The sequence below is a fragment of the Equus przewalskii genome, chromosome 7, assembly GCF_037783145.1.
Source record: "Equus przewalskii isolate Varuska chromosome 7, EquPr2, whole genome shotgun sequence".
Lineage (NCBI taxonomy): Eukaryota > Metazoa > Chordata > Mammalia > Perissodactyla > Equidae > Equus > Equus przewalskii.
The window spans coordinates 15654028-15679551 of NC_091837.1; the positions used below are offsets into that span (position 1 = coordinate 15654028).

Consider the following 25524-nt stretch of genomic DNA (forward strand, 5'->3'; position numbering starts at 1 on the left):
ATGAATGGGAAAGCAGGAAACCGCAGTGACATCAGGGTCTGCCAGCAGGGTGAATTCCAGGATTCTGAGCCCTGAATTGTGGGGTTCTCAACCATGGATGCTCATTACAAACACGTGGCTAAAATATGTATTTTTTAATACAGATAGCTGGACCCTATCCTGGAGAGATTCTGATTTAACTGGTGTGGGGACCAGATACCAGCTTTAAAAAAAATTGTGGTAAAATATACAAACATAATATTTACCATTTTCACTCTTTTTGAGTGTACGATTCAGTGGCATGAAGTAAGTTCACACTGTTGTGCAACCATCTCCATCATCCATGATCTCAAACTAAAACTCTGCACCCATTAAACACTAACTGCCCGTTCTTCCCTCCCCCCGTCCCTGGCGACCACAATTCTGCCTTCTGTGTCTATGGATTTGACTCCTCTAGGGACCTCATATAAGTGGAATGACACAATATTTGTCCTTTTGTATCTGGCTTAATTCACGTAGTGTAATGTCTTTAAGGCTCATCCGTGTTGCAGCATGTGTCAGAGTTTCCCGCCTTTTTAAGGCTGAATAATATTCCATCGTATAGATATACCACAATCTGTTTATCCATTCATCCATTGATGGACACTTGTGCCACAATATACATATTTTTAAAGCTTCTTAGGATTGAAAACCTTTGGTCTAGGCAGCTATCCTTAATGTCTTGCAAAGTCAACATGCTTACCACCTGAATATTTAACCCAAGGAAGTATGTAATAGAGTGTTGGCTCTAAACTAAGAGAGATCTGAGTTCAAATTCCATGTGTTATCAGTGTGAGAATTAGAGCAAGTTATCAAGCTTTCCAAGCCTCAGTGTCCTCATCTGTAAATTGGGGGCAATAGAATAGAACCTCCTTCACACTGGCGGAGACAATGAGTTAATGCATCCAAAGTGGTTAACATTGGCCCAGCACATAGTATATGCTCAACGAATGTTGGCTTTTATTGTGAATTGCTTCTCTCTGTCTTGTTCTTCCTCTAAAGCTGAGATCCTTACGGTGCAAGGCAATCATCTGTGCTACTTCTCAGAATTCTAGGGGATCAGGCCCTACTCCTTGCTGGAGCAGAATCTTCGGGGACCCAAGTTTGAGAAACTTTCCTTTAGAGGCTTCACAATCAAAGCCACTGCATAGAATCTTAGAACCCCAAATTCTGAGCTCATAATCTAGTTTAAACTTATGTGGATTTAGATGTTCCTAAACTGATCATTATTTTATTGTGCTACTTTGAAAAACCCAGTTCTGAGATTATTCACGGCAATGCCCTTGTGTTGCTGTAACCAGAAGAAAAATAATGAAACCCCCCTCCTTCCCCAAATATTGTCAACTCCTGGCTCTTTGGAGGAAAACCCGTTTCACGTTCTCAGCGGCACGGACTACAGAAGTGGGAAGAACAGTAAGCCTGTGCCATGTTAAGGGCACATCTGCATCTCTGCATCGCCCATGAGAACAGGTGAGATGGGGCTCCCTGGGCCACTTGAGTTGTTTGCTACAGGTTAGCAGAGTTGTGCTGGTGACCTGGCGGAGCGGGGTTTGGGGGCAAGCCCTGGGCAAATCCTGCCCAGCCTTCACCACCTGCTGCCAGTCTGGCATCTTATAGTTGACCTTCCTCTCTGCAAACTAGCATCTCTCTGGGGCTCACAGGGAGACAGTGAGCCAGCCCAGGGATGGGGCCAGGAGTGGCTTGAAAAACAGATGAAAAGCCTCTTTCAGTGTCAAATGTAGACTCTTCTCTCCCCATGAATCCTCTTATGAACCATTTCTTCCGCTGGTTCTTGGAGAAGGGCTGCCCGTGGGTAAATCTGCTAATTAAATAGAAGGATATGGGGGGAAAGATGAGGGTGGGAAAACTCTAGAACTCTCACATTTCACTCTGAAGGACTACACTGGTTGGGGGGTCTTCAGAGTGGAGATCTAACAACAAAGGGAGAAGGAGTTAATTCCCCTGTCCCTAATTTGTTGGCTGTAATCCTTTTCCTCTCCCAATTGGAATTACATACTAAAGGTCTCCTGGCAGATGCTACAGACTGAAAGGCTGGAAACAGATTTTAGAGAAAATGCACGGTTTATGAATCTTTTTCTGAAGAGCTTAGAAAGCAAACTAACCCATGTGCTTTGGAAGAACTAGAAAGAATCAGGGGATGGCTTAGATATTTAAAACTTACGTGATCTTCTCAGTTCTTTTACAAATTACAAATGTGATTTGTGAACATATAAAGCATTCCAACGCTACAGAAACATACACAGTCCATAGTAATCTCTTCTCCCAATCCCATTTCCCAGAGATAACCACTGTTAGCAGTTCGGTGCGTTTGCTTCTAGATTTCTTTTTCCCCACAAATAATATGAAAGGAAAATGGACACTTTCTCCTGCTTCCGTTATGACTAAGCACATCGTGTTTCGCAGTCAAGATAAAGAAATGGCAATTTGCTCCCTGAGATAAACCAAGAGTAACAGGGTCAGTCTGTGTAGGCTGCAGCCCTCCACTATGAAAACCTTCAATGTTTCCCATAAATCTTGGCAAAGACAACTCCCTCCCTGCCTTTTGTGATGTCGGTGCCGAAACATAGGCCCCTTCCTTTGTGGATATTGTCTTCTCTGGAGAAAGATACTGTTTTGCTTTGTCTGTTTTTTTTTTGTTGTTTTTTTATCGTAACAGACTAATGTAAAACTTGGTAACCTTGGTAATTTTGCATTTGTTTCCTTTAAATACTTGTTTTGTGCTTTTTATCTGGCTAGCTGGTCATTTTGAATTTGGACTGCCTTGCGTTTCTTTTCAAGGAAAATTTTTTCTTCTCTAAGTATTTTGGCCTTGGAGTCTTTCTTTGACAAAACAATAATGATGACAGATAACACTTACTGCATATTTGTTATGTGCCAGGCACTGTCTCAAATGCTTTACAAGGATTATCTCATTAGTCCTCATAACAACCCAATGAGGTAAACGCTTTAGTGTTTCCATTTTGCTGATGGGAGAGTTGAGGCAGAGATGGTAAAGTGATTCGCCCAAAGTCACAGGGCTAGTTTGATAAAGTGTGTATGGCTTTGTATACACACACGTGCATACAAACACACTCTTAGTGTTTTTTATTGTTTTCTTTTTCTCTTTATTCCAAGATATGAGTAGTATTATACTATACTTCTTGCTCTGTAACTTGCATTTTTCCACTAATACAGGCTGGGTGACTTTCCAAGCCAGTGCTTCTAGGTCTTTCATCCCTGTTTTCTTTCTCCAGCCATTATTTAAAACAATGAGCTAGATGGATAGGCTTCCTAAGGTCACATTATCCTTGCATTCTCGGGGAAAATCTGAATTTGCCATGGCACATTTTTTTGGGTAACTTTTTGTTTTCAAACAGCTTCAAACTTATAGCAAAGTTGTGAGCATGGTTGTCTCATGCTTCTTAATGGCTTTGTAGTAGTCACTTAAATGGTTGCTCTTCACCAACAGACATCTTAGTTATTTCAAGTTTGCTGCAGTTACATAATACGCTGTAGTGGACACACTTATCCAGATATTCACATGTCTGAGCCCCTCCTTGGATGGATTCCTGGGAATGGGATTGCTACGTCAAAGGGCAGACGTACTTACATTTGGAGGGACAGAGTCAAATTGCCCTGCAAAAAAGCTACACAAATGTACACTCTCACTAACAGTATTTAAGCGCCCTTTCCCCTACATCTTTACCAACACTGTATATTATCAATCTATTTTTTTTTTTGCCATTTTGATAGGTTAAAAAGAATCTCAAAATATCATTTCTTTGATAATGGTGAGATTGAGCTATCTTTATATCCTTCAGACCTCGGCTCAAATGTCACCTCCTTAGAGAGGCTTTCTCAGACCAGCATATCTAAAACTCTCCCTGGTGACCAATACAGTGGCCGAAACAGAAGGAGGTTAATAAATAATTGTTGTATGGATGAATGTTTATTGGTCAAATGTATTTCTTCTTGATGAATTTTATACTCATATCCTTTGTCCAGTTTTCTATTGGTTTGTCTTTTTCTTATTGATTTATGAGAACTTTTCATATATTACAAATCAGCACTGTGCAATAGAAATATAATAGGAGGCACATATGTAACTTCTTAAATTTTCTAGTAGCCACATTAAAAAAGTAAAAACACATAGGTGAAATTAACTCTAATAATAAATATTTTATTTAACCTAACATGTCCAAAATATTAGCATTAAAACCTATGGCACTAACCATATTTCAGGTACTCAACAGTCACATGTGGCTAGTGGCAACTGTACTGAATAGCACAGCAGATGATATACCTTAATCTATCATGTATGTTGCAAAATTTTCTCCCATTTTCCCCTGGTCCATTGTCTTTTTTCCCCCCAAATTATAACTTCTATTTTGATATAGATTAAGGCTCACAAGACGTTGCAAATTTATCCATTTTACATATGAAGTCTCAGAAAACTGAGACTCGGAGAGAGGGAAGCAGATAACGTTTCGACTTTCAAAGGCAACTTGCTAAGGAGGCTACAGACTTCAGCAGAAGATGGCGAGTTCATTGACAAAGCCCTCCCCTTACGACTTCGTTATGCCCAAAGGAACCTGGGAGCTAGATTTATAACGCACTGTTGAGAGCCCAGCACCAGGTAGCTGATTGATTCTAATCTAATAAAAATTTGGACACTGATTAACAAAATAGGCTTAATAAATCTCTCATCTGTGCTACTGATCTCCCTGCCGAAAATTCCTTCATTTTCTTTGTTCTTGTCAGCCACCAAAAGTGCTCAGAATTTCCACATTCGCCCTCAAACAAGATTAGCCCCCAAATGCAAAATAATAACAATGGAAGACATTGTAGGTTATTTTTTATTGTGGCCCCCTGGTTATGATGGAGTAAATGAGTTAATACACATCAAGCGCTGAGCACAGCGCTTTGGAAATAGTATCAATAAGCACCGGCTATTGTATTGCATTATGATGTCATGCTGACGGACGAAGATGAAAACAAATGACCTATTAAATATACTTTGGTGTGTTCCACTTAACCTTGCTCAATTGCACTTTCTTATGACTGTGTCCGGTGTCACTTCTGTTCCCTGGGGCAGGTAACAAAGTGAAGCCTTAGCAGCCAGTGACACCTAAGTGGGAAGTAGCTTTTCCGGAAAGCTCCTGATATCCGATGATACCCTACAAGAATAGAGCATACGACACTTGTGTGAGTGGATGGGACGGGAGCCTTGAGTGGCCTTGGCTTGAAAGCTGTCCTTGACTCCCTGTTGCCCTTGGAGAGAGACTCACATTCTTTTTTATTTTTTATTGAGGTCACATTGGTTTATAATATTCTATAAATTTCAGGTTAACGTCATTATATTTTGACTTCTGTGTAGACTGCATCATGTTCACCACCAGGAGTCTAGCTGCCGTCTGTCGCCATAAATGTTCTTCTTTACTCCTTTTACCCTCCCCGACCCCATTTCTCTCTAGTAGCCACCAACTGTTCTTCTTATCTATGTGTTTGTTTGTTTATCTTCCACATATGAGTGAAGTCATACAGTAATTGTCTTTCTCCATCTGACTTATTTGCTTAGAATAATACTCTCAAGGTCCATCCATGTTGTCATAAATGGCAAGATTTTGTCTTTTTTATGGCTGAGTAGTATTCCATTGTATATATATATACCACAACTCCTTTTATTAATAGGGGTTAATATTTCAAAATATACAAAAAAACGTACAACTCAACAACAAAAAAACAAATGACCCAATCAAAAAGTGGGCAGAGGATAGAAACAGACATTTTTCCAAAGAAGATATACAGATGGCCAATAGGCGCATGAAAAGATGCTCAACATCACTAATTATTAGGGAAATGCAAATCAAAAGTAAAATGAGATATCACCTATGCCCATCAGAGTGGCTAGTATTAAAAAGACAAGAACTAGGGGCCAGTCCAGGGGTGTAGTGGTTAAGTTTGTGCTTCTGCTTCAGTGGTCCAGGGTTCGCCAGTTTGGATTGTGGGCACAGACTACATGCTGCTCATCAAGCCATGCTTTGGCGGCATCCCACATACAAAATAGAGGAAGGCTAGCACTGATGTTAGCTCACTGACAATCTTCCTCAAGCAAAAAGAGGAAGATTGGCAACAGATATTAGCTCAGGGCCAATGTTCCTCACCAGAAAAAAAAAAAAAAAAGACAAGAAATAACAAGTGTTGGAGAGGGTGTGGAGAAAAGGGAACCCTCATACACTTCTGGTGGGAATTCAAATTGCTGCAGCCACTATGGAAAACAGTATGGAGATTTCTAAAACAAAAAAATTAAAAATAGAAATACTATATGAACCCGCTATCCCACTACTGGGTATTTGTCCAAAGAACAAGACATCAACAATTCAAAGAGATTTATGCACCCCTATGTTCACTGCAGTGTTATTCACAATAGCCAAGACGTGGAAGCAACCCAAGTGTCCATGAACAGATGAGACTCACTTTCTTAATCACGGCCACCCGAGCCCTGCAGGGTCTGGCCTGGTAAGCCTCTCCAGCCTCTTTCAGAGCCTTCTTCCTTGCTCACCACCTCCCTCTTTCCTGCCCTGGTCTTTGTCCAGGTCATTTTCTCTGCTTGGAGCCCTCTTCCCTGTCTGTCTCATGTGGCTGGTGCCTGCGCATTCTTCCGGTCTCAGTTTACACGTCAATTTCCTCAGGGAAGCCTTCTCAGGCCACCTCATCTTAAGCAGGTCCCCTGACCTGTGCTCTGACTCAGCCCTGGTTTGTTTCCTTCCCGGCTCTTGATGCATCTCATGGTTATTTTACTCTTTGCTTACTGACTTGTTGCGTGTTTCTCTCCACCACCTGACTGTGAGCCACATGGGGGCAGATGCCGTGTCCCTTTTTAGTCACCACTCTATTTCCAGTGCCTAACGGAGGGCCTGACACCTAGCATTCCCTTACTTCCCTTACCTGCGGTTGGATCGACAGAAAGCCAAACTAATACACAAACAAAACAAACAAACACCCAAACGAAACAATTGACCAGTTTAACTTTCTGACCAAGGCGACCAGTTATTTTGGTACTGGCAGAACGAAAGGTAAATTGAGTCATTTATCTTTCTGTGTCAATGTTCTGAAGTGTGGGCTTCTGCTTTAGAATGGCAGACACAAGTTTGCTGTCTGAATGACCAGAAGAAGGAATTTTTGGCTTAAGATCAAGCGCTCATGAAGGAATTTTAGCCTTTTGGCTCTCATGTCATAAGCCAGAATCACTGACATTTTTTCACTTAAATGGAACCCACCCCCTGTATTTGTATAAGTGTATATGAATTGTGCTGTGCCCCATTTTATTACAGACAGTGGTATACAATGGACATATGGATCTTTAATACAGTAGCAGCTGAACCCAAGGGGAAAGTAAGGCTTTGTAGGGAGGGTTCTGAATCTGTTTTCCTCTTTTGTCACATGGTGATAATACTATCTACAGCACAGGCTGGTTGTGAGGCTTAACTGAGATAATGAGTGTTAAAGGGCCCAATATTATCTCATTTAATCTTGAAAACAACGCAGAGGTCTGCATTAACGTTCCCATCACATAGGTGGGAAAACCTAGACTCTGAGAAGTTAGGTGAAGGGACGAGCTTGGATTCGAACCCAGGAGTTGAGTGCAGAGCCTGAACCAGCACAGTGTATGTCTTTGAATCTGTTGCCAGCCCAGTGTTCACATTGGGAGACAAAGGAAAGAGAGACTACAAGAAAAAAAGAAGGAATTTTTTCGCTAAACTCCACAGCACGTAGACAGATCTCTCCAACAAGGTTCACAAAGCAGTGAAGGAGCAAGGCCCAGACAATCCACTGAAGAGGAGAAAACATTTGAAAATTACATCTCTGAGAAGGGACTTGTATCCAGGATATATAAAAGATTCTTAAAACAACAATAAAAAGACAAACAACCCAATTAAAAATGGGCAAAGGATCTGAATAGACATTTCTCCAAAGAAGATATACAAACTGCCAATAAACACATCAAAAGGTGCTTAATGTTATTAGTCGTTAGGGAGATGCAAATCTAAACCACAACAAGATACCCACCAGGATGTCTACAATGAAAAAGACAGACACTGACGAGCGTCATTGAGGATGCAGAGAAACTGGAACCTTCATATACTGCTGGTGGGAATGGAAAGTGGCACAGCGACTTTGAAAACAGTCTGGCAGTTCCTCAAAAAGTTGAACACAGAGTTACCGTACGACCCAGCAATTCCGCTCCTAGGACCACACCCAAGAAAGCTGAACACGTATGTTCACACAAAATCTTGTCCATGAATGTTCATAGCAGCATTGTTTATAATAGCCAAGAAAATGGAATTATCCCAAATGTCCATCAACAAATGCATGGAAAAACAAAATGTGGTCTATCTGGACAATGGAATACTATCCAGCCTTAAGAAAGAGGAAGCAGTGATACATGCTACGACATGGATGGACCTTGAAAAGATGCAATGAGAAAGACACCAAACATAAGAGATCACATAATGTATGAGTCCATTTATATGGTGCATCCAGAGTAGCTGAACTCAGAGAGACAGAAAGCAGATTAGTGGCTGCTAGGGGCTGGGGGGACAGGCAAGGGGGCGGTGGATGAGGAGTCACTGCTAATCAGTATGAGATTTCTTTTTGGGGTGATGAAAATTTGTTGGAATTAAATAGTGGTGATGATGGCACCTCCTCGTGAATATACTAAAAACCACCAAGTTGTACCATTTTGCTCTTTTCTTTTTAAAGAAGCAAGACCCAGTGACAGAGCTTTTGCATCTTGAGGGCTCCAGTGGGCCAATGATGAAGCCCAGAGATGTCAGTGGGATCTGGCAACAGATGGTGGCAGGACTTTGAAGCAGCCGGGGGATGCCTGACGGTTACCCCAGTGCCCAGTGGAAGCAGCTGCCAGGCCCCGGAGGTATTAACAGTCAGCAGAGTAGACTTGTGTGTGAGCATGTGACTCCCAGAAACATAGAGAGGAATTTTGCGGGGAGTTGACTTGGCAGGGATGGACGAGACCCAGTGACCTGGACTATTGTTTATTAACGTAAGTCCCATTTAAACTCACAGGTCATTAATCTCTAGGGAAACTGGCCCCCAGACAAAAATAGATGCTTCTTCAGTGACAAAATCAGCTCTGAGTAGTTTTTCTAGTTTGGAATGAGGGTTGAAATAAAAGTAAAGCAAGAATTGATGCTAAATGTGGGAGCAGGTTGGCTTGAGACCAGGGCAAAGTAATGGTCTGTTAAGAGCTCTTGTATGACGCCCCACTAGATAACAGAGTCCTAGCTTTTTATTTTGTGGCTTACTCTGGGATTCCTTCTTGGAGGAGTTAAATACATTTTAAGCGGATGACATAGATGTCATAGCATATGTCCCTGGACCACATCACGCTTATTCCACCCCAGGGTCTTTGCACTTCCTGGCTCTTCCCAGATCTTCTCATGGCTGGCTTGTTCTTGTCCTTCAGCTTTTGCCAATCATGCTTTCTAAAGTAGAACCTCTTCTCTACTACCTGCCTCCACTAGTCCTTCTCTCGCATGTTTCCCTGTTTATTCTCTTCACAGTGCTTATCACTCTCTGAAATGATCTTGTTGATGTGCTAACCTGTGTGTGGTCTGTATTCTCCCACTCGTATGTAAGTTCCTGGAGAGCTGAGACTTCAACCGTCTCGTTTGACAAGCAGGGGAAGGCTGTGGTTGTCCTGTGCTGGCCATGGAGCATTGGGTAACTCTGCCCAGTTCGGGAGCAGAGCGGATCCCTTTGGCTGTGGATCTGAAGCCACACTCTCCAAACAGCTAATCTGTTTGTTTCCTCTGTCTAATGCCTTCATTGATTCAGAATTCTTGAGGGGAAGAAGAGAGGTTAATTCGCTGACCCAACATGTAGGCTGCTTCTAGTCACTGAGAACCAGTTAGCTCACAGATGCCCGAAACGTCAGCTGTATAAAGCTGGCATTTATCTACAGGGTTGCCATAGTGTGTGGCACTTAGTGTGTGTTCAAAAACTGTTGAATGAATGAATGAATGTGGGAGAACCCCCTCCCTGCTTTCTGCCCTTGAAAAATGGCAGCAGATTCCCAGGCCCTGTGGCTCATTCTCTGAAAGGACCAAGGACACTCAAGTGATGTTTCTTTTTGTGTTGGCTTAGCGCACTCCTCCCTCATCTGAATTCCCTCTCCTGCCTTTTCTCTTTGTACTTCAGAGCTAACTGACACTCAACCAGCTTCCTACCATGGTGAGGGGTGGGGGGGCCGGAACAGCCATAACTGGAAGAGAAGGCTGGTGACCCAGGCTTTCTCTGTCTTTGGCCATGCAGATGTCTATTTGTTACACACTCTGCCTCCTGCGTTTTCCTTCTCATTGAAAATGGACCTTGGACTTTGCCACAATCAAACACAAATGTGGAAGAGATTTTGGGCAGCTCACAGGTTGTTTGAAGTGATGGAGACATTCTGTCTGGTGTCTGTCATTTCCTTCTGTGGGTAGATACCTGAGGAGCTACCGTGGCTCAAAGGGAAAGATTATGAGCCACATGTCCTTCAGAAGCATGAAGAACTTATCTCAGGAGCATCAGGTGCCCTCTGTGTGGTTGAGAGACAGAACAAAAATGTGGGCTTAACTATGGAAAACAGTATGGAGGTTCCTCAAAAAATTAAAAATAGAACTACCATATGATCCAGCGATTCCACTCCTGGGTGCATGCCCAAAGGAAGTGAAAACAGGATCTGGAAGAGATAGACGCACCCCCATTTTTATTGCAGCATTGTTCACAGTAGCCAAGATGTGGAAACAACCTGACTGTCCATCAATGGATGAATGCATAAAGAAGATGTGGTGCATAGATACAATGGAATATTATTCAGCCGTGAGAAAGAAGGAGATCCTGCCATTTGCAACAACATGGATAGAGTTTGAGGACATTATGCTATTTGAGATAAGTCAGACAGAGAAAGACAAATACTCTATGGTATCACTTATATGTGAGATCTAAAAAAGTTGAACTCGTAAAGACAGCAAGTAGAATGGTGGGCCCCAGGGGCTGGAGGACAGGAGAAGAGGAGAGATGTTGTTGAGGGGTACAAACTTGCAACTAGTAATAAAGAACTCTTGGAGAGCTAATGCACGATATAGTGATTATAGACAATGATACTGTACGTCAAACTTCTAAACATCAAAGATCTAAGAGACCAGGGGCCAGCCTGGTGGCGTAGTAGTTAAGTTTGCATGCTCCGTTTTGGAAGCCTGGGGTTCACCAGTTTGGATCCCTTGTGCGGACCTATGCACCGCTTATCAAGGCATGCTGTGGCAGGCGTCCCACATATAAAAAATGGAAGAAGATGGGCATGGATGTTAGCTCAGGGCCAATCTTCCTCAGCAAAAAAAGGAGGATTGGTGGCAGATGTTAGCTCAGGGCTAACCTTCATCCAAAAAAAAAAAAAGAAAAAGAAAATGATCTAAGAGTCTATGTCTTAATTATTCCCACCACAAAAAATAAATGATAATTATGTGAGATAGTAGAGGTGTCAGCTAATACTGCAATGGCAATCACACTGATAAATGGATCAAAACAGCAAGTTCTACACCTTAAACTTACACAAAATTATGTCAATTACATTTCAATAAAAAAAGTGGGCTTATATTAGTGGAGGAGAGTTTCTGCTTAGGTAAAAAACCCAGTAAAATTGGAACCAAAACAATAAAACTGCTGACATTTCCAAGCATTTGCTTTGCGGCAGGAACTGTGCTAAGTGTAGCTTCTCTGTCCTTAGAGATTTTCAAGACGAGAATAAGGCATCAGAATAAGATAGCCTTTGTCTTGAGTTAACTCTAGATAGAGCTGACCATTTCAGCTCAACAGGAACAGACAATTTAGGGCAAGAATCACCTTTCGAGATGGAGAAGAATTCACTTTTTTAACCAACCCCTTCCTCCTTCTTTCTGAAGAGTTTTTCTTTTTATCATCTTCAGAACAATTCTTATTTCTGGCTAGAAATAAGCTCTAAACATTTATTACAGAAAAATTGGAAAGTACTAAAAACTTATTATAGCAAAATTTGAAATCGTAATAGCCAAGATTTACCAAGTACTTTGCATACATTATCCCACTGACTTCCCAGGACAGCCCTTTGGAGGTAGGTGACACTGTTTCTAATTCATGGATGGGAAAACTGAGGCTCAGAGGTTAAATAACTTGATCCATGTCACCTAATAGCAAGCAGGAGAGCCAGGCTTCAAACCCTGGGGGACCTGATAAGAGAATCTGCGCTCTTAACTTTTACATTATAACTGTCCAGAATCCTGCCACTTAGAGAAAATCATTGTAGGCATTTTGGAATATTTTCCAGCCATTATTTTCCTCCATGCATGTGAGTGCATGTATATGGGTATGTAAACACTTTTAATTGATAAAGAATGTGGAATCTCATTCCACATGCGACTTTATATTCGGTCTTTTTTTCTTCTTCTTGATCTTTTACTTAAACGTTTCCTTGCATCATAAAAATTCTTCAAAAGCATAATTCTAATAGTTATGTGATATTCCATGTTATAAATGGATGTATTATAATTTATTTCGTCAATCTCCTGTGTTAGAATCAATATTTATATCCATCTCTAATTTTTCACGTTTAAACCACCAGAATAATGACAAATATTAATTAAGCAATTACTCTGTGCCAGGCACCATGCTTCGTGTTTATTAACTCATGTTATAACTCACTTTATAATTAATGCTGGAATGAACATTTAATATGTAGGGTTATGCCTCTCCATTTAGTTAATTTTTTTTTCCAATTTCAATCTCTTGGGGAAGCTTTCTTTGCATAGGTCTTGCATGTTTCCTAGCTTTATTTCTGGTATTTTTTTTGTTTTTGTGAATTGCCAGTATTTTGATCTATCAAGTTGCCAATACTGAAATCCTAATTTTAGAACGTGTTCACTTTTCTTCAAAACACCCTTCTCTCCTTCAAAGCCATCCTCATCTCCATCATCCATTTTTTTAAAAAGATTTTATTTTTTTCCTTTTTCTCCCCAAAGCCCCCCGGTACATAGTTGTATATTCTTTGTTGTGGGTCCTTCTAGTTGTGGTATGTGGGACGCTGCCTCAGCGTGGTTTGATGAGCAGTGCCATGTCCGCGCCCAGGATTCGAACCAACAAAACACTGGGCCGCCTGTAGCGGAGCGCGCGAACTTAACCACTCGGCCACGGGGCCAGCCCCTCCACCATCCATTTATCTCTAGTATGTATTTGGCCAGTGGGAAGTAAGTGAGATTTCCTCTCTCTCTCTCTGCCACTCTGTTTGTGTCTCTGTCTCTCTCTCACACACACACTCACACATACTCACACCTGTGTAGACTTAAATCCATGCCTGAACGTAGCCTGAGATACCTTTGTCCAGTGTAAGAACTCTCTTTATATAGATCAATATTGTCTTAGATCCCAGACTCCTAGATTGCAGCCTCCATCAAAACAGCTTGATGGATGTGGGTACTTAATAAATATTTTTATTAATAATGTCTGAGTTTTCAGATGACTTCAGGATTTCTTGTTTAGATTTCGCTGGCTCCTAAGTTTCTGTGTCTAGACGTAGCGCTGGGAATTCAGAGACTGGACTTATAGATGACAAGGCCCATTTCCTCATCATCACCATTTATTCATTCATGCTCGTCTGTCTCCTTCTTGGACTTCTGAGCTATTTCTCACCATAGAGATCTTGGAAGACAAGTGAGAATTGTCCTTTTGCCCATGATTAAAACCAAAAAGCTGGAGAGGAATTCCTCTAGGCTTGACTGAGAGTATTATATGATGCTTATATTGAGGGGGCAAGTCTATTAGAAGAGAAAGCTTTCAGAACATCACAGCTGTGTTCCTATCAAAGGGCCATCTGATTCTAGTGCTTCAAGAGGCTAGACAGGGGCAAGGACGGTTGTGTTTGATTCTGGCCACCAGTGTCACCTTCCTGATCCTCGTTTCCTCATGAATGACATGGAGAACAGCTTTCTGGCATATCTTGCTGGGATTTTGCAAGCAACAAGAAAAATTGTGTCCATATGAAAATGCTTTGAGAAGTAAAGGCATATGGACAAACGTAATAATAACAGTAATAAATGATAATAATAGTAATACCACATTATCAAAATTATCCAGAACAAAGAACAAATAAAGTTATCAGGAGAGAGTTAAATACAGGAGGTGTCCTTCAGCTTGGGGAATAGGAGATGTGATAAAGAGTAAAAGATACAGAAAGACAAATTCCTCAATTTCTCCTGTAGAAAAAAGGAGATTGAGGGAGGAAGAGTATCAACAAAAGCCTGGCTAGGGAGACCCATTAAAAATACTTGTGTTGTAAGAAAGGAGGAGAGGCGGGTGTACAAGGCGAGAATGTTAGGGATGGAACACCATGCAGTACCCCCATGTCAACAATGGTTCAATTCATTAAAAGTGGAACCAGTGTATCCTTAAGAATAGCATTTCCCCAGGTGTGTTCTGTGGCATATTAGCCTTAGGGTCAAAGGATCCTGGGCAACGTGCTTAGTAAATGGTCCATACTATACTGTCCCATGGAAGAGCCATGAGGCGCAGTGGTTGGCCAAAGTCTTCAAGGAACCCCAAAGGAAAGGAGACAGTTCACTTTTGCTTAACTTAACATTTGCCTTCTCAGTTTCATCCCCTATTCCCTCCCTGCTTTCTTGGTAAAACTTGTTAACATCAGGCAGAACCAGTTGTCTGAGAAGCACAGTTTTGGAAAGTCTGGCTTAATTCTTGAACTTGCAGAACTGGAGGTTTTCAGCTATGTCCAGGCTCGTGCTCTGAGGGCATCGCACTTCTGGATGAGCAGCTTTGAACTGAAGAGTGTCATGCTCTGGACTAGCAAGTTGAGAACAGAGACCCATTTCCAAACGTGGACCCGTTGGTCTCCGGTGTGAGGATGTCGGTGAGCTCCAGACCAGCCAGGAAAATTATCCTTGGAAACCAAGCCCGGGCCAACCTCTCAGTGACCCGTGGCATTAGCCTGGGTCTCCTGGATGTTTTCCAGAAAAGTTTTGGCAGAAATACGCAACACAACTGGGGAAGAGAAGGGAATTCTCAGAGATAAAAGCAGGAGCAAACTTTGGCCTCCGTGGCCATTCATTCATTCATTCATTCAAGAAACACGTATTACATGCTGACCATGTGCCTGGCATTGTGCTAAGTGCTGGGGCTAACAGTGCGATCTCATGGGTCTCACAGACACAAATAGGTGCAAGGAAATAAAGGTGCTCTGAGAGAAATCTGTTCAGAGTATAGTGGGTTACAGCCTAGGGTGAGGGAGAGAAGGCAATCAAGAAAGGCTTCATGGAGGAGGTGATCTGAAAGAGGAGTGGAATCTGCATTTTAACAAGATCCTCAAGTGGTTAAAGTTTGAGAAGCACTGCCCTAGGATGTGAGTCCTTCTACCTGGCCTCCCCTTGATGCTTATTTGAAGGTATCCTCTGAAGCCATCATTAAAATTCACACATTATAAGTCAGAAATTGTTTGCTGATAAATTAATGACAAACTGCATCTCAACCATGGTCTGTTTTGCCAGCTCATTTAAACAGCTGCTGTTTTGTTATCTGGGCAGTTTTTAAGGACTTTGGGAGGCAGGTTCCGGCTGGACTTCTTTTTCCTTTCTTTTTATTATGGAAATTATCAAACACATAAAAAAATCGACAGAATAATGCAATGCATCCCCATGTTCCCATAACCCAGCTTCAACAACTATCCATTAATGTCAACCTTGTTTTATCTATATCTCCCATACCATCTTATGACAAAGCCATTATATGATTTCATCAGTAAATTAAAATGGCATTTAAAATGTATTTTCTTTTATAGGAATACACAGATTAACATCTTGAAATAGAAGTGGTCTGTACCTCCAATAATCAAGAACTGAAAGGACTTCGACATCAGCTTATAGTCTAGGTTCCCAAACACTAAATATCAGTGGCCACACTCTGCCACATAGCATGGAAACTGATGAAAGCAGTTGACAAGGCAGGGGCTGCTTGGGCGATATGCACATCTGTAAAATCCATGGGTCTCTAGAACAGAGCTTTCCAACAATGACACACTTCAGGTAAGGTCTTTATCATCTGGAATCATCTTAATGCTCTTCGGAGCTTCAAGCAAAGGAATTCATAAGAAATAAGTCACAGGGGTCCATAATGTGAATACCCATTTCTCAGCTGATGATCACGCGGGAAGATCTAGAGAGGGTTGAGAGAGGTCACATTGAAAGCCTCAGTGAGCTACAGTATTTAGAGCTCCAATGCATGAGCAGTGTTAAGTCTCCTGGGTCAGCTGCCTGGACAAAGACCTGTTATTTCCAAGTTTTACCCTGGTCACCAAAAAAAAAGATCTCCCCTCTCAACCTAATCAAAGTCCACTTGAAACATGGCCTTGATGGATGAGCAGCCCCTGTTGGAGCCTGGGTCTAGATGGAAAGAACATCCAGTCTGGTTTGTCTTTCATCTTGTGGGTATTTACTTTCTTTCTGACCACAGACCTTGTCTCCTAGAGTAGGTGTGGTCAGACTTGGGGCAGGGCTGTGGCTTACAGTGCCAGCCCATGACCAGATAATGGATTTTGACAATGGCTTCCGAGCAACCATCCACTAGCAACTGCATCTCCTGTGGGTTTATGAGATCCGTTGCCTTGTTCTGAGAAGGATTTCTCTTTGCCTCTTTTCTGCATCAGATTTCTTTTTCTGGATCCTAGTCTTTCTCTTTCTTGACTTACTCCCTTGTTTCAGGGGAGCACATCCTCCCATAGCTTTTTGAGAAAAGGTGTATGGCAGGTAATTTTTTTTTTCAAGATCTTGAATGTCTGAAAATGTCTTTATTCTTTTCTCGACCTTGAATGATTGTTTGGATGGGTCTAGAATTGAGGTTGAAAATAATTTTCTTTCAGGATTTTGAAGACAGTGTTTCACTAGTGTTTAGCTGTCAGCACGACTGATGAGAATTAGAAAGCCATTATGACTCCATATGTGGCATGGTTCTTTTTCTTGAAAGTTTGTAGGATTGGAGAGAAATTTTATCCTTAAATATGTGAAATTTCACCTTGATGAGCTTTGGTGCACATCTCATTTCATTTATTTTATTGGGTATTGGGGGACACCTTTAATCTGGAAACACAGGGGTTCAGTTCTGGAAATTGTTCCTGCATTATTTATTCAATAATTTCCTTTCTTCAAATTTCTTTGTTACCTTTTTTTTAACTTTCTGATTAGATGTTGGATTTCTAGGAATGAGTCTCAAATTTTCTTATATTTTCTTGACTATTTTCATCTTTTTGGGGGAATATTTCCTTCCTCTTCTTCTTCTTTTTTTTTTGGTGAGGAAGATTGGCCCTGACCTAACATCTGTTGCCAGTCTTCCTCTTTTTGCTTGGGGAAGATTGTTGCTGAGCTAACATCTGTGCCAGTCTTCCTCTATTTTGTCTGTGAGATGCTGCCACAGCTTGGCTTGATGAGCAGTGTGTAAGTCTGTGCCCAGGATCCGAACCTGTGAACCCTGGGCTGCTGAAGTGGAGCATGAAAACTTAACCACTACACCACCAGGCTGGCTGCCCTCTATTTTTTATGATGGTAAAATATACTTAACATAAAATTTACCACTTTAACCATTTTTAAGCGTACAGTTCAGCGGCATCAAGTATATTCACATTGTTGTGCAACCATCACCACCATCCACATCCAGAACCGTCCCATCTTCTCAAATTAAGACTCTGTACCCATTAAACAGTAATTCCCCGTTCCCCTCTTGCTCCAGCCCCTGACAACCACCTTTCTATTTTTTTCTCTATGAATTTGACTACTCTAGGTACCTCATATAAGTGGAATCATACAATATTCGTCATTTTCTGACTGACTTATTTCCCTTAGCAGAATGTCTTCAAGGTTCATCTATGTTGTAAATATGTCAGAATTTCCCTTTCTTTTAAAGAATGAATAATATTCCACTGTAGATACATACCACATTTTATTTATCCATTCATCTGTCAACGGACATTTGAGTTGCTTTCATATTTTTGATTTTTTCACTTCTTTGAGATCCTCTCAAATTTCACTTCTAATCTTTCCACTGTTCTTTTCGTACTTTCTACCCTCATATTTATAATTCCCAAGAGCTCTGTTTTGCTTTTCTGATTGTTTTACTTTTTTTCCAACCTGTTATTCTTTGTGGACACAACATGGTTTCTTATTTCTCTGAGGTGGTTAATCATCTATTCTTGACGTTTTCTTCTACTTCTTGAATTATTTATTTCCTTACATTTCATTTCTTCTGTAAACCACAGGTCTCTTAATTCAGAAGAATTTCCCAAATGCCTGATAATCTTTGACTGCTTGTTCTTATTTGAAAGTGAGATGCTGAAAAACTTCTTAGAAGTTTTGTGTATGAGGATGGGGCTTGTCAACGGGCGGGCATCCTGGGACGACTGGGTGGGAATGTCATCATTTCTCTGGAGGAATTCTAAATGTTTGTATCTGTAGGTTGTTTCTTTTGGTATGGACACATCCTTGGAGAAAAATTCTCCAATATCCTGCCTGGATGCCAGGGTAAGAGTGCCAAGTGGGGGCAGGGGGTAGAGGCTTCCTTGTTCAATATGCAGACTTCCCATTAATCCTCTGTTTTCAGTATGGCACCTCAGCTTTACACTTAGCTGTGCCTGGTGTCTAGAGCCATTCTGTTTGCCTGGAACATTTCTTCTTCCAGATCCAGGAGGGCAGAGACCTTGCTGATCTTATTTACCACTTGACAGAGGTAAAAGAGTAGACCAATGCCTGGAATAGAGCCCGGCATATAATAGGTGCTCAACAAATATTTGTCAAATTCTGTTTAATCTCACCAAAGAGTAAATCTCCCATCTTCCATCAGGGCTGTTGAGGAAGTAGGTGCCTACTACATGGGGTGGTAGATGATCTCTGGTAGTTTAATGACTTCTTAAACAGACTTTCAAGCATTCCTCCTCTCTTCAGCCCTAATCTTTATTCCTACCTTCAAAGGTGAGATCTTCAATTGGTATCTCCAATTTCTGAGACTTTCTAGAGTTTTGCAGCGAAAATTGACTTTATTCTTGTCAACTCTTTTCTTCAGGATGTAGATTTCAGTGTTATCTACTCTGTAAAGTGAGTCAATGCTCAACCAGCCATTTTCCATCTTCTAAAATTTTGTCACCTCTCTCATTTCTTTTCCTGTTCTAATTTGTCCCTGGGTATTTGTTCCTTCTTAAATTCGCTTACTATCATTTTAAGAAGTTTCAGACGGGAGTAGAGAGAAGCTAGTGTGTTCAATACTCCATGCTTAACCAAAGGTCTTCCTTGTTTACTTGTATATGATTCACCTTAGCATTAATATTTACCTTTAGGCTGCAACGATGATTTATCCCAATGACATATTTACTGGTCACTGCTTTTATTCTTATCAAATTTTCTAGTCTCAATAAAAACAGAAAAACTGCTACTGGAAAAGGCAATGACTTGTATCCTTAAAATATACACATCATCATCTTCTTCTTCGTCATCATCATCAATACTTATTGAGTTCTGGCTGTGTTCTAGGCAATGAGATGAAAACATTTAACTTTTACAATTTAATCTCCACAACAGCACTTGAGTAGGTACTATCATAACCCTCTCTTTACGGGGTTGAAAACCAAGCCTCAGAAATATTGAGACAGTCGCCGGAAATCACAGATGTAGAAAATAACAGAAAAGGATTTGAACCTCAACGGTTGGCCTCTAGACAGGATAAGTAGATGTGAAGGAGATGTTCTGATAAAAGAAGGCTTATAAATCACCCAATCAAAAGTCATTAGCTATTTTATATCCACACCTAGAGCGATCCAATTGGTTCAACTGTGCAAATGATTGTATCATGACGTCACCAAGAATGGAGGCTCAGTATGGACTCAACTCCAATCTCTTGAGCCAGGTAGCAAATTCCAGCTACAAAACCAACAGACAGTGAACACAACCTAAAGTTGCCAACACTCCTGCAACTTGCCTGAAGCCTTTCTTCTTCCAGATCCAGGAGGGCAGAGGCCTTGCTGATCTTCTCTACCACTTGATAGAGGTAGAGGGGTAGACCAATGCCTGGAACAGAGCCTGGCATACAAGAGGTGCTCAGCAAATATTTGTTGAATGAACATTCTTTCTCCAGGGTCAAAAGCCATATGAAAATTATGCGGTTCCTTTCAGATGGAATAAACAGAGACAACCAGAGGCAAGTAGGAGGACGATGATGAATGAGCCCTGAAAGCCAGCCTGGGCTCCACTTTCCAAGCTGTGTCCCCTGGTGCAGGGCTGCATCTGCATGGAGGAGGGGTGCCATTTTCAAATCCAAACAAACATGCATAGCCCATGGCTAGCAGTGGCCCAGGCTCGGGGGAAATTCTTGAGATATGTGTCCCTGAAATTGAATACAGGTTAAGTGTGCTTTCCACAAATAGACTTTCAAAACATGGAGAAGCAAAGATTTCTGTGTTCGTGCCATGGGCAATGCTTGTCTCACCAATGTTCTGATACAGCCAGCCATGTTGTACTGATTGTGGTGCACTGCCTCACAACCTCCAGGATTGTCCTAGCTCCGCATGGGGTAGTGGAAAGACCACACACGCCCCCAGCTTGAAGAACCCTCCTCTCAAACGTATATTTTTCGAAGTAGTTTTATTATTGCCCAGCACCCACTCCAACTTTGTAATTTTGTAGAAGACCCCTCAGGCTTGGTTTGATAAAGATATTGATTGATTTTAGATTGCTGGTTCTTTTTACACTTCTGGGAACTAGTTGTTTCGAGCCTTGTCAATATTTTCCATATGTCCATGGAATTTATATCATTTTGCATTTATCTCAATTTGCATTATCTTACAGTGTTTCTTGATTGGGGTGCTAGTGATGTTTGGGGTAGCTCAATTCTTCACTGGGGCCACATCTCCAGCCTTGCAGGACCTTAATACTATTAGCCCTTTCCAACAGATGCCAGGAGTGCCCCAAATCATTGAGACGCTACAGCTGCCCCCCAACATTTCCAAATGCCTCCATGGGGAATGGCACCACTCCTGGCAATGGTGTGCCTGAATTTATCACAAATGACAGAGAATTGAGATTTGAAAATAGCCAGGATTGAATATCACAAGACACCCTAGGGAGAGCCCACACCTGGCAGAGTTGGTCAGCTGCCTTCCTCCTGCACTCTTCCTCTTCCTCTATGTCCTTGGACTTCAAAGTCTTTATCATGAAAATTGTCAAGCCCAGATCGGCACTGTTTCAACGGGAAAACTCTACCAGTGCCTCAGAGGGAGTGCAATGAGGAGGGTGTAGGAAGCTCTTTTTAGAATTTGGGTTTCACTTATTGGATGCTATGTTTGTTTTCATACATGACAAATGATGTTTCCAGGCCCCCCGCTATCCTTTGGTGTGACAATTATTGCACATACCTGGCACAATGCTGGGGGCTTGACGTGCTTTATTCTGTTTCATCCTGACAACGGTTTGCTCAACTTAAAATGCTTTTCACATTTGCCTTTTCTAGAGGAAGAAACCAAGGCTTTAAAAGGGTATGAAATTTGCCCATAGTCAACTTTCCGACTCTAGTGTCTGTGTTCTGACAGTAGAATGGTCTCTTGCTGTAAAACTATTGAAAAGGCTTGAGGGAGGGAATGCGGAGGAGAGGGTCAGAAAAAGAGGCTCCTACTCAAAGCACGTACACAGCTTATCCCCTAGGACGCACCAAATGGCATCATTAGTATCCGACCTGGCACCACCACCAGCTGGAGCGTTAGCTCGTCTCAGACCAATGGGGGAAAAAACCTTTGCAGGCAGTTTTCTAAGTGGCACTGGGAAAGGGGTGTCTAGGCTGCTGACTCATTAACAAAGCGGGATAGAACGTGGGCACCAGTGCCAGCCAGAGAGTCTGCTGCTGCCTGGAGAATTTGGCTGCCACCTCCTCCCCAGCTTCCTCCAGACGGGATGTCTCTGGAGAGGAAGGAAGAGAGGAAACTGGCTGGTTGGTCCTAAGGAACCTGATATGGTGGCTTCCTTCCGGGGCTCCAGTATGGGGCAAAAGCAGCAGGTGTAAAGCAGACATCGTGATCCATTAACATCATTCATTCATTCGTTCATACATGCATTCGTTTCATTGTATTTATTGAGCATCTACCAGCTGCCAGATTCTTTTCTAGGTGCTGAAGATACAGCAATAAACAAGACCTACAAATACCCCTATCTCATGGACCTTATGTTCTAATGAGGCACACGGACACTAAGCATATTATTAAGTAAAATAATACATGAGATGGAGAGAAGTGGTTTGGGCAAAAAGCAGCAGGGAAGAGAGAATACACCTTGTGGGGTCTGATTTTTAAACAGTGACCAGAGAAGGCCTCAGGAAGTGACATTTGAGTAAAGACCCAATAATGACACCATGCTGGGCACTGTTGCAAGCGTTTTGCAATTGTTATCTCGTTAATACTCACAACAACCCCAAGAACTATGGCTTTGATTATTCCCATTTTACAGACAATGAGACTGAGGTTAAGAGAGAGGCAGTGATTTCCAGAGACCATACAGCTGGTATGTGTTGGAAATAGGATTTTGAACCCAGGCAGTTGGAACTTCAATGCCTGCACACTGGAATTTTGGTGTAGACAGCCTACAAATGGGGTTTGGGAAAGGGCAACTTGCCCATGCAAATGAGGTCTCTGTGGGTACCCACGAAGCGAATAGGTGCCACCCTTGGGTAAGTGTGGACGGACTCGAACGGGGGCAGGGAGCAGTGGTTATAGATCTTCACGGAGCTGAATTCGGACTCTCGGGTCTGTGGCTGGGGAGTTCGGTCGCCTAGCTGCAGGCGGAGTGGGCCGGTGGGGGAGGGAGCTCACGGCAGGGTTGTCCCGGGACAGACGGAACTTCACCCCGCCGCCACCACGGGCCAGCTGCTCCAGTCAATAAGGCAAGGATCTCGCGGGCGCTCGTTGCCCTCCTGGTGGGATTCGCGCGGGAGTTCCTAAGAGGCCTGAAGACGGCCGCGGAGGCGAGCTCCGGAGGGCGGCCTGGAAGCACCAGCTGCCTCTCCTCCAGAGAGGCGCGCAGTTCGAGAGGCCGGCGCGCAAAGGGCGCGCGGGGGCCGCACAGAGCGCGGAGTCCCCACTGCATTCCCTGGAGCGCCCCGGGCGGGCACAGGACAGTGGCCTGGAGGGGCTCCTGGGAGCCCTTGGGGGACGCCAAGAAAGGTGAAGTTAGGGTCTGTGCGCAGCAAAAGAGGGAGGAACTACAACGTGCTGGGGTAGAAAGAGTAAGAGAGGCGAGCTCGCACATTGCTGGCGAGAGGGGCACTGGGGGCGTCCAAGAAAGGCCTGGAGAGAGACCGGGCGCGCTGGAAAAAAGGGGCCTAGAGAGTGCAGGAGAGAGCCAAGGAGAGGGAGCTGGCATAGGAAGAAGCGGGAAGGAACTGTTGCCCCAGAGAGAGCGGGCCAAAGCACGAGGCCAGGGGTCAAGGAGAGGGCATGGGGAATCGCTTGGGAATCCTCAGAGAGTGGCTGAGGCGGCGCCCTGGGCGCAGCAAAGAGAGAAAGGACTGTAGTATGCTAAAAGACAGAGACAGGCGTGGATTCTGGAGAGCGGGAGCACCCGGCGCGGCAAGGAGGGGGGCGCAAAGCCAGCGCGCTCAGAGAATGGGGCGTGCTGTTGCCTGCAAGAGTGGTGCGCTCTGAGGCTCTGGAAAAACGAGTTGAGAAGAACCGGACGAATGCCCAGGAATGTCGGAGGAGGCAGAGAGAGAAGACGCAAAGTTCAAGGAAGAACTTCCCCGGGTTGGAGAGGGAGTGCACCATGGGCGCACTGGAAAGCTGTCCTGAGGGAGATTTGATCAGGGCTCTGAGCGCGACAAGGAGCGCACAGGAGGCGCTGATGGTTGAGGGGAGAGTTCCTAGACCCTGAGGAGGCGCGGAAGACAAAACACTCAAGGCGCGCGAGGACGTGAAGAAGGGAGCCAAGGAGAGCGCGCGGGGTCCCCAAGCGCAACGCCACCCACGTCTCTCCTTCCTGGCTGCTCCTGGTCCTAACCCACTCACCATGATGGAGAAGACGAAAGCCACGATGTTGATGGGGTACGCGGGGCAAAAACACGAGACGACGGCGAGCCACAGGTAGCTCTTGGGCGTGGGCACATCCTCCTCGGTCTTGTCATCCTCAGTGTTGGCCTCGGGACTGCTGTCCAAAGCCCTCTTGAAGTCCGAGCTGGGGGCGTACTGAGACATGGACGAGGCCGGCGGCGCAGGGAGGGCGGAGGAGCGCACGGTCGGCGCGGTCTGGGACTCTGGCCGCCGGCTTGTGGCGAGGCTCTGAAAAGCCAGCGGCGCCGGGCTCAAGGGAGACGTGACCTCACCCCTCTTGCGTCCTCCTACTTGCACCCGCCCGGGCTCCGGGACCTGGGCCAAGAGCTTGGGCACAAGAGGGAGGGAGGGAGGGAGCAAGGGAGTGAGAGGAGGCGGCGGGGAAGAGAGAGGGAGGCTGTCAGCCCGAGAAACAGGGGAAAGGCACTCTTGGACCGACACCCCCAGAGACCATCAGACAGACTCACAGACTCCGGAATAAAAGAAGGCTCAGGGAAGGGGAAAGCGAAGGCCCTTTAAGTTACAAACTGGCCAGGCTGCGAGCTGAAGATGACCAGCTCATTTTTTTAAGCCGCTGAATTTGAATACATTCCACGTGACAGGGAGAAGGCGAAATCCTATCAAGGTGGCAACGGACTTTCTACCGCTTCTTGACTTCAACAATTTTCTTCCCCTGGCTCCATCTCTTCTTCTACTCAGACCCTGAACATGGGGCCCCGGTCATTTCTCTTCCCCGACAGGTGGGCAGGGAGCAAGGTGCTCAGCTTTGGGCCCAACCCTTCACACACTGCACGGGGCCTCTGGAGACTGGAGTCAATACAGCCTGGCATTGGGCACCACCCAGCCAGAGCCTGCCCTGGTGCCCCCGACTTTTTCCTGAGTGTGGGAACAAGGAATCCTTCTCCTCTTCACGTTTCCACCTACAGGGCCCCTGGAGAGAGAAGCAGGTAGATCTGGCTGGTGTAGACGACCCAGGCGGTTAATTGGGATGGAGAGAAATGAGAGGGATCCATTTTAGGAAGTGGGAAGAGGATAGTAATTGCATCCATATTTAAGCAATTTATGAAAGGGGGCATGGACCAGGACTGAGGCTCTGAACCCAGACAGAGCTGGGAAATTGTCACATCTGAGTTGAATGACCTCAGGGAAGTCTCTTCACCTTGCTGAGCTCCAGTCTCCTCATCTGAAAAAAGTGAAATAATGAGTTCCTGCCTCCTGGGGACATTTTGAAGACTCTATGAGGTTGCACGTCAAGCCAGGTGAATCTACGTGCTCATAAATGTTAGCTGTTCTTAGGATGCTATTTCCCCTGAATATAGTCCTTATACAGCATCTCAGACCCAAGA

General features: G+C 43.7%; 1 protein-coding gene across 2 annotated transcripts in view; it reads right to left on the reverse strand.

Annotated features, from left to right (window-relative positions):
- TMEM233 (transmembrane protein 233) overlaps positions 1–24723 on the reverse strand; it is a 36507-nt gene extending 11784 nt beyond the window's left edge. The window contains exon 1 of one of the 2 annotated variants that reach the window (XM_008507393.2): positions 24137–24723. In XM_008507393.2, the coding sequence (XP_008505615.1) occupies positions 24137–24322 (186 nt within the window). In that variant the 5' untranslated portion in view covers positions 24323–24723. The remainder of the gene's footprint in view (positions 1–24136) is intronic. The other variant, XM_008507388.2, reaches the window with a different exon arrangement.
- Positions 24724–25524: the final 801 nt, after the last annotated feature.